The 10,148-nt window shown below is 46.5% G+C and overlaps 1 protein-coding gene across 1 annotated transcript; it reads left to right on the top strand.

Moving 5' to 3' along the window:
- The first annotated feature begins 546 nt into the window (after positions 1–546).
- LOC143493189 (uncharacterized) lies at positions 547–6,507 on the top strand. The gene is made up of 2 exons (XM_076991414.1): positions 547–590; positions 844–6,507. Exon 2 carries the CDS (start codon positions 1,033–1,035, stop codon positions 6,505–6,507), a length of 5,475 nt encoding a protein of 1,824 aa, XP_076847529.1. The 5' UTR covers positions 547–590; positions 844–1,032.
- Positions 6,508–10,148: the final 3,641 nt, after the last annotated feature.

Here is a 10,148-nt window from a genome sequence, read left to right as displayed (position 1 = left end):
GGCACTCGCGCACGGGCGGAGCCTCAGCGATTACGTAATTTTCGCCGCGCGGACCCTCGCGCCGCTCGCGGCGTGTCAATATTTAACTTAATTATGTTTATCATGCTGGAAAATATTGAAATGGACCTTGAAAGTGCCGTACAAGTGCTTTAATTCCACCTTGTATAGGTGTATGAACCCTGCAAACATGACTTTGTCGATCGCGCTGAAGCGCAGCGCGCGCGCGAAGTTACAAAATTCGAGAGATGCACGACCGCGCGAGGCACTCGCGCACGGGCGGAGCCTCAGCGATTACGTAATTTTCGCCGCGCGGACCCTCGCGCCGCTCGCGGCGTGTCAATATTTAACTGAATTATGTTTATCATGCTGGAAAATATTGAAATGGACCTTGAACCCTGTTAAAAAGGCTGCCGAAAACTGTTGTACTGGACCTTTAAGAGGCGGAGCTTAAAGCACATGTGAGCCACATGTAGAGCACATGTGAGCTGCAGGCAGATGAGAAAGGAGCTGCACTGAATCACAGTTCTAAGTTGTTGTCGCTGTTTACAGTTCGTTGCCACCCCGTCGTGATTGTGTGCGTGGATATGAAAGTAGGTAATGTTAAAGTTCAAATTATAGTCTATTTCGCTGAATATACCTATTTTCACTCCCCTTTATGCTATGTTCTGCTCGTGTGAACATTTAAATGCGAGCTACCTGTGGGGAATTTGTGTTACATCCGTTTAGGGACAGAGTATTTAGAAATGTTAATATTGCAGTCATTTTATAATGTAATTGTGATATTACTTTAGTTAGTTAATTTGTCATTATTCAGACACTGATTTATTTATTTATCTGTTCTAGAACCACACATGTCACTTAAAGTGAGAATAAACAGCAAACGCAAGTTAAACCCACTGGAGTGCGACTAAACCTTTCTTTGGAGTTCTAACCGGACTCACAACAGCGATTTGAACCTCCCAACTAGCACATCACGAATTATAATATTTTTTAATGGTCCTTCGAGCCGGATAAGCAAATTGCTGTTTAAAGATGCAGAATCAAGAGTCAGCAGTAGCAGACGCTCGACCCAAACGAAATCTATCAGTACCTTCCTACCTATCACATTATGACCTCAGTGGACCTGGAGCTCAGAGTCAATTTCGTTCACCATTTATAAATGAAAAGGGAGCATCTATGGATCAAATAAGGTCAGAGCCTCCAGCTACAAGATCTCCATCACCACCAATCAGTCAGAGCTCGATGAGCCTGGGGGAGAGTGAGGAGCAAGAATCTGAGTTTAGCCAATCTAGGGGACTAGTCACCGGAGAGCAGCAAACCCACCACGTTTCTGAAGTCAGTGCTGCTCTCAGAGAGATCCGTCAAGAAAATGCTGAACTCCGTAAACAGTTCCAAAACCTGATGGTTGCTTTACAGCCCCAGCCAGCAGCCCATCACTCTCAATTCCTGCCTCCTCCACCTCAAAGTGTGTACAGTGGTACTTATGGGCTCTACCAGCAGCAACAATATCCAACACTCAGCAACCAAGGAAATCTGTTACAAGACTTAACTCAACTTCGAGTTACCCAACCATCAAGAGGTCTGCCCTATAACTATACAGCTACACCCCAGCAGAGTGCACCTTTCTTTCCAGGTGGAGATTCTTCATTTTTCCAACCACCCTGCCTAGATGAACCACTGAGAGAGACTACATACAGGGGGCCTAAACCCACCATACCCAGCCTTACATCACCAGACCCCAGAGAGTTTGCACGCATGAAGATTGCTTTGGATAATCTGTTACCAGTCAATGGCACTGAAAGATACAAGTACCAAATCCTGACAGATCACCTCCAATGTGAAGAAGCTTCACTTGTAGCTGACTCCTACTGCAACTCAAGGCAACCTTACACGGATACAATGATGGCTCTCACTAAGATGTATGGACAGCCTCACAAGCTTGCAGTGCAACGGATCGCAGAGTTAATGGATAGTCCAAATATACGCAGCGGCGATGTTAAGAGCTTCCGTCTGTTTGCCCTCAACGTGCGATCACTGGTAGGCATGTTAGAACAACTGGGACAAAGAGGGCAAGTAGAGTTAAGTTGCGGCTCTCACGTTTCAAGGCTCTTAAGTAAACTTCCCTATGACCTCAACACTAGCTTTAAGAGATATATCCATCCTCTAAGAGTGGCCATTCCCACCCTCGTTGATTTTGCTGAGTGGCTAGAATACGAGCTGGAAGTGCAGGAAGACCACATGAAGCCCCCCAGAAGAGAGGAGTCGTTCACCAAGAAGCCTGATACCAAGCGCACTCCTAAACATTCTAATAAGACTGCTACTATCCTCCTGGGTACTGAGAAGGTCTCAGGATCAGAGAGTGTAGCAACACCAGGCGTACCTGAACATCCTTCCAACAAGTCAAAGGGAGTAGGAAAGGTAACAGCCTATTGTCCTTATTGTGACAATGACAAGCATTTCCTGAACAACTGTTCCAACTTTAAGAGCCTGAGCAAAGAACAAAGGGTGACATGGATCAAAGTAAACAATAAGTGTTGGCGTTGCGGACGTAATCACCAAGCTGCAAAATGTACACTCAAAGCTCCCTGTAAGACCTGTGGCAGAAGACATCTGCTTGTGCTGCACGAGGTGAACGAGAGGCCAGACGAGGAACAAACATCACCTACATCTTCAGCAGAAAACTGCCTTGTTAACACTGCCAACAAAGTTATGTACGTTGACCGTCCAGCCTACAACTGCAAGGTGCTACTGAAGATCAGTAAGGTACTCCTGAGGAATGGTGACAAGTCCCTTGAGACATATGCAGTCTTAGACGACGGATCTGAGAGGACTATTCTGCTCCAGCCAGCCGCTAAACTGTTGGGCCTTAGGGGAAGTAAAGAGGTGTTAGCTCTTCGTACAGTCAGACAAGAAGTGGAGAAGCTCCAAGGAACCGCCGTGTCTTTCACAATTTCTCCAGCAGCCAATCCTGACAAGATGTACAATATTCAGAGTGCCTTCACAGCCGAGCAATTGAGTTTAGCTGAACATTCCCATCCAGTTGTCTCACTCCAGCAGAAATATAGACATCTGTCAGGTTTGCCCCTCCCTCCTCTAAACAGAGTTCATCCCATGTTACTGATCGGCGCCGACTATACATACCTCATTACACCTATAGAGCCAGTCAGATTAGGACCACCTGGAGGACCAGCAGCTGTGAAGACGCTCCTTGGATGGACGCTACAGGGACCAGCTCAAGCCATTGAATCCTCCACTAATGTAAGTCACTGCCTCTTTACATCTACACCATCACCCACAGAGCTGTTCTCATGTGTAGAGAAGCTATGGCAGATGGATGTGCTCCCCTATCGCAGTGAGAAGTTAGCGGTTAGGTCACGACAAGACCAAGAGGCAGTTAGGCTCCTGCAAGAACAAACAGTGAGAGTTAATGTCAATGGCGTTGAGCGTTACGCCACACCCCTCCTTCGAATCAAGAACGCACCTCTCCTGAAAGCTACTCCAGAATCAGTGTTGCCACTCCTGAGAAGCACAGAGAAGCGCCTAACCAAATCACCAGAAAAGGCTGCTGCTTATCAGCAGGAGATCGACAAGCTAGTCGAAGCTGGCTATGTAGTGAAGTTGGCAGAACACCATCTGGAGACTAGTGCTGAAGCTTGGTACATACCCCACCACATGGTCCAACATAATGGGAAGAACCGTGTAGTGTACAACTGCTCATTCCAATACCAAGGCAACAACCTTAACCAGCTCCTCTTACCAGGTCCCACTCTGGGCCCTGCCTTGCTAGCGGTGTTATTGCGTTTCAGAGAACATTCTGTGGCCTTCAGCAGCGATATCCGTGGCATGTTTCATCAGGTGAGGCTCCTACCTGCAGATCGACCCCTGTTGCGGTTTGTATGGCGAGACATGAAGCGAGACAACCCTCCTGAGGTATACGAGTGGCAGGTACTTCCCTTCGGAACTACTTGTAGCCCCTGTTGCGCAACATTCGCATTGCAGAAACATGTCACAGACCACAGCCAACCGGAAGAAGACATACATGTTGCCATTAACAAATCTTTCTACGTGGACAACTGTTTACAGAGTCTCACATGCCCAGCAGCTGCCAAGACACTTATAGACAAACTGCACTCACTTTTAGCCGAAGGAGGATTTGAGCTGAGGCAGTGGGCAAGTAATAAACCAGATATCATTCAGCATCTCCCTTCGGACCTCAAGTCATCCAGCTGTGAGTTGTGGCTAAACCAAGATCAGTCTGACATCCAAGAACCAGCTCTTGGACTACAGTGGAACTGTAAGTCTGACACCCTTACTTACAAACACCGACACATCGATTGCTCAATGACTACTATGAGGAATATTTATAGAGTTTTAGCCAGTCAGTATGACCCTCTTGGCTACATAGTGCCTTATACCACCCGAGCCAAGGTTATTGTACGCCACCTGTGGGAAAAGAGAAGGGATTGGGATGACCCACAACTCCCTGAGGAGCTATTACAAAGGTGGCATGCATGGGAAGCAGAGCTCGCACAGTTGCACAAGATCACACTGCCTAGGTGCTACACCAGTCCCAGCCTGGACCAACCCAACAGTAGGAGAGACATTCATGTGTTCTGTGATGCCTCCGAACAGGCATATGGATCAGTAGCTTATCTAAGGACAGAGAGTCCAGGGGGGGAAGTTGAGGTTGCCTTCCTCGCAGCACGGTCTCGTGTTGCCCCAAAGAAGCAACAATCTGTTCCTCGGCTAGAGTTGTGTGCTGCCTTAACGGGCGCCCAGCTCTACAAGGTTATCAGCACTGAGTTAACCCTTCCCATACGCAACTGCATCTTGTGGTCTGACTCTGCCACAGTCCTAACCTGGTTGGGTTCAGATTCCTGCAGATACAAAGTCTTCGTGGGTACTCGTGTGGCGGAAATACAAGAGTTAACCGAAGCGGCCACATGGAGGTACGTGCCCTCACGAGACAACCCGGCGGACGACATCACTCGTGGCCTCACTATCCAAGACATCAGCAAAGGTAGTAGATGGACAGACGGACCTGAATTCCTGAAACTGACTCCAAATGACTGGCCCAATCTACCACCCCCACCTCAGAGTGATCCTGAAGGTGAGCTGAAACGACAAGTCGTCTGTTTAACTATGTCTAGCTCTAGTGTTCCAGACCCACATCAGTACCAGACTTGGGACAGCTTCTTAAAAGCCATCGCAAATCAACTTCATGGGGCGGCCGACCCTAACGACCCTCTCACTGCTGAGTCCTATGCTGCTGCCGAACTAGAAGCTCTACAACAGGCCCAAAGAGAGTCATTCCTAGAGGAAATCACACAGTTAAAGGCAGGTAAACCCATTGCTAAGTCTAGTCGTCTCCTCCTACTTGCACCTGAGTTCGATGAGGAGATAGGGCTCATCAGAGTGGGAGGCCGTTTACGTCGTAATCCTGACATGACTGTGGATGAAGTGCATCCCATTGTTCTAGACCCCAGACATGCCCTGACCCAACTCATCATCCAGGATTATGACGAGAGGCTCCAACATCCTGGACCAGAAAGAGTGTTTGCTGAGATCAGAAGGAGATATTGGGTGTTACGTGGACGTGAAGCCGTACGTCACCATCAGAAATCCTGTGTTGAGTGCAAGAGGTGGAAAGGTCACCCTAATCCACCCAGAATGGCGGACCTCCCTCCAGCCAGACTGCGTCTGTTCAAGCCGGCATTCTATTCCACTGGTGTGGATTGTTTTGGGCCGTACAACATCAAGATCCGACGCAGTAATGAGAAAAGGCGCGGGAAACCTAAGGAGATTCTCTGTGACCAGGGGACGAACTTCCGAGGAGGAGAACGTGAATTGCAGGAAGCATTTCAAACACTTCATCCTGAACTCAAAGAGCAGCTGGCTTGCCAGCAAATCAAGTTTGCCTTCAATCCTCCTGGATCCCCACACTTCGGAGGTTGCTGGGAGCGTGAAATTCGTTCGCTGAAGACTGCTCTTCAAGTCATCATTGGATCCCAAACCGTCACCGAAGAGGTGTTGCGCACAGTGCTTATTGAGATTGAGGGGATGCTCAATTCAAAACCCCTGGGCTACACCTCATCTGAAGTAGCAGACCCTGACCCAGTAACCCCTAACTATCTCCTTATGGGGCGGCGGGATGCCTCGCTGCCGCAAGTCGTCTATGACAACTCAGAGATTCTCGGGCGAAGAAGGTGGAGGCACAGTCAAATTCTGGCCGACCAATTCTGGAGAACTTTCCTGAAGCACTACTTGCCAGGACTCCAAGCCCGCCTGAAGTGGAAAACTGAATCCGCCAATCTACAAGTAGGAGATGTGGTCATGATTGTGGATAATCAGCTTCCACGAGCTCTTTGGCCTGTAGGGAAAGTCCTTCAAGTTTTCGCTGGACCAGACAAACGGATCAGATCAGCTGAAGTGTCAGTGAAGGGAAGAACCTACATTCGACCCGTGGCAAGACTTGTCAGCCTACCCGCCTTACCTGAGGAAGACTAATTACCCCCTTTATTCAGCCTTTTTTAGTTGTTCGTATTCACAGGTGAATACGGGGGCGGCTGTTAAAAAGGCTGCCGAAAACTGTTGTACTGGACCTTTAAGAGGCGGAGCTTAAAGCACATGTGAGCCACATGTAGAGCACATGTGAGCTGCAGGCAGATGAGAAAGGAGCTGCACTGAATCACAGTTCTAAGTTGTTGTCGCTGTTTACAGTTCGTTGCCACCCCGTCGTGATTGTGTGCGTGGATATGAAAGTAGGTAATGTTAAAGTTCAAATTATAGTCTATTTCGCTGAATATACCTATTTTCACTCCCCTTTATGCTATGTTCTGCTCGTGTGAACATTTAAATGCGAGCTACCTGTGGGGAATTTGTGTTACATCCGTTTAGGGACAGAGTATTTAGAAATGTTAATATTGCAGTCATTTTATAATGTAATTGTGATATTACTTTAGTTAGTTAATTTGTCATTATTCAGACACTGATTTATTTATTTATCTGTTCTAGAACCACACATGTCACTTAAAGTGAGAATAAACAGCAAACGCAAGTTAAACCCACTGGAGTGCGACTAAACCTTTCTTTGGAGTTCTAACCGGACTCACAACAGCGATTTGAACCTCCCAACTAGCACATCACGAATTATAATATTTTTTAAACCCACTAAACATTAGACGTCTTATGGACGTGCAGATCAAGTCTATATTGCGTCCGTCGGTCCAAGACCAATTCTGGACTTCTACTCGACGTGCAAACTAGGTCCGTTATTTGGACGTCTAACTATGACCCCACTTGGACGTCGATATGCAGTTAAACACTTGAACGTCGGAATTTCAACGTCACGGAGACGTCTAAGAAGGGTACAGAAATGTACATGATACATAATATTTGTTTTTTTTATATTAATGAACATTTCTAAATGTTGAGTAAAGCGGTATGAGAAAATTTGTCTTTTGGGCGATAAACACTTTTGCTCGACTCCGTCAACCTAAAACTCCATGTCCTCAATGGTGCAGCCTGTGAACTGTAATAAATCCATATTATTATACATTATTTAATGTAGACACGTATAAGAAAATGTATGTATTATCAAAATATTTGTTTATATATAATATTTATGTATAACTATTATGTTAAATACAGTCAATTGACTATGATACAAAAGTGAGCCTACATAAAAAGCTCGAGCGAGTTGCCTCGCGCATTTAGGAGTTTAAATTAAAAAGAAATCCGTTACTTTTTACAGTTATTTACTGGCGATTTCAAGGTAACATTAACAACTGGTCTTTAACAAACCTCAAAATATTTACCTAAAATGTTTATATGTTGTAGTAACAGATCAATAGATATAATCACATTACCTTGTACTTTTGTAATGGATTTTTGTAAGGTTTGTTACGGTTTAACGTTAGCCAAAAGGCTAGCTAGCTACTCACGTATTGGATGGAATTTACTACAGACATTACTACTTTTATAAGTTGGCGTTTTGGCCAGTGATCAATAAAAATGAAGGTGGAAAGAAATTGGAAATGCCATTCATGTGATTTATTTGTAAAGCATATACAATTGTAACGTGTGTAACTGGTGCCAGAAGGTGGCGGACCTGTTTATTGTTCCCGTTCATCTTTCTGAAGTTCGTTAGGCTCAGCAGATTTGAACCTTACACTTTTGTATACGTTTCCAGTTATCTGCTGCGACGGAAAGGAAGCTAGGAAAATTTACCAGGACAAAATGCTACCTTCTAAAATGGCACTAGTTGTGCACAGAAACTATGAATCCCCATGGAAATTGTGTTTTAATAAAGCATTTCCTTCGATATTACAGCTCTATTTAGAAATAGCTGTTGGTAGGCTTATAAAAACGATGTCTAAAAGGAGTCAACGTTTTACGCAAAAAAGACCTACACAAGACTTCATTTGGACTAGAAATGGCCCTTATCCGGACGTCCCGGGGTCATCGATACACGACGTGCAGAAGACGTCGGAAAAAAGACGTCATCTGGCGTCACAGTCTGCACCTTCAGGGGACCAAAATCCGACGTGCAAAAATGACTTGGAAAAGACGTCGTTTCAACGTATCTTTGCGCAGTGGGAAAGTGCCGTACAAGTGCTTTAATTCCACCTTGTATAGGTGTATGAACCCTGCAAACATGACTTTGTCGATGGCGCTGAAGCGCGGCGCGCGCGCGAAGTTGCAAAATTCGAGAGGTGCACGACCTCGCGCAGCGACAGCGCGCGAGGCACTCGCGCACGGGCGGAGCCTCAGCAATTACGTCATTTTCGCCGCGCGGACCCTCGCCGCTCGCGGCGCGTCAATATTTAACTTAATTATGTTTATCATGCTGGAAAATATTGAAATGGACCTGGAAAGTGCCGTACAAGTGCTTTAATTCCACCTTGTATAGGTGTATGAACCCTGCAATCATGACTTTGTCGATCGCGCTGAAGCGCAGCGCGCGCGCGAAGTTACAAAATTCGAGAGGTGCACGACCGCGCGAGGCACTCGCGCACGGGCGGAGCCTCAGCGATTACGTAATTTTCGCCGCGCCTTGAAAGTGCCGTACAAGTGCTTTAATTCCGAAGTTACAAAATTCGAGAGGTGCACGACCGCGCGAGGCACTCGCGCACGGGCGGAGCCTCAGCGATTACGTAATTTTCGCCGCGCGGACCCTCGCGCCGCTCGCGGCGTGTCAATATTTAACTTAATTATGTTTATCATGCTGGAAAATATTGAAATGGACCTTGAAAGTGCCGTACAAGTGCTTTAATTCCACCTTGTATAGGTGTATGAACCCTGCAAACATGACTTTGTCGATCGCGCTGAAGCGCAGCGCGTGCGCGAAGTTACAAAATTCGAGAGGTGCACGACCGCGCGAGGCACTCGCGCACGGGCGGAGCCTCAGCGATTACGTAATTTTCGCCGCGCGGACCCTCGCGCCGCTCGCGGCGTGTCAATATTTAACTTAATTATGTTTATCATGCTGGAAAATATTGAAATGGACCTTGAAAGTGCCGTACAAGTGCTTTAATTCCACCTTGTATAGGTGTATGAACCCTGCAAACATGACTTTGTCGATCGCGCTGAAGCGCAGCGCACGCGCGAAGTTACAAAATTCGAGAGGTGCACGACCGCGCGAGGCACTCGCGCACGGGCGGAGCCTCAGCGATTACGTAATTTTCGCCGCGCGGACCCTCGCGCCGCTCGCGGCGTGTCAATATTTAACTGAATTATGTTTATCATGCTGGAAAATATTGAAATGGACCTTGAACCCACTAAACATTAGACGTCTTATGGACGTGCAGATCAAGTCTATATTGCGTCCGTCGGTCCAAGACCAATTCTGGACTTCTACTCGACGTGCAAACTAGGTCCGTTATTTGGACGTCTAACTATGACCCCACTTGGACGTCGATATGCAGTTAAACACTTGAACGTCGGAATTTCAACGTCACGGAGACGTCTAAGAAGGGTACAGAAATGTACATGATACATAATATTTGTTTTTTTTATATTAATGAACATTTCTAAATGTTGAGTAAAGCGGTATGAGAAAATTTGTCTTTTGGGCGATAAACACTTTTGCTCGACTCCGTCAACCTAAAACTCCATGTCCTCAATGGTGCAGCCTGTGAACTGTAATA

Source organism: Brachyhypopomus gauderio, unplaced genomic scaffold (assembly GCF_052324685.1).
Source record: "Brachyhypopomus gauderio isolate BG-103 unplaced genomic scaffold, BGAUD_0.2 sc82, whole genome shotgun sequence".
Lineage (NCBI taxonomy): Eukaryota > Metazoa > Chordata > Actinopteri > Gymnotiformes > Hypopomidae > Brachyhypopomus > Brachyhypopomus gauderio.
The sequence above is the reverse complement of the archived record's forward strand: the minus strand, read 5'-3'. Positions and strand labels throughout refer to the sequence as shown.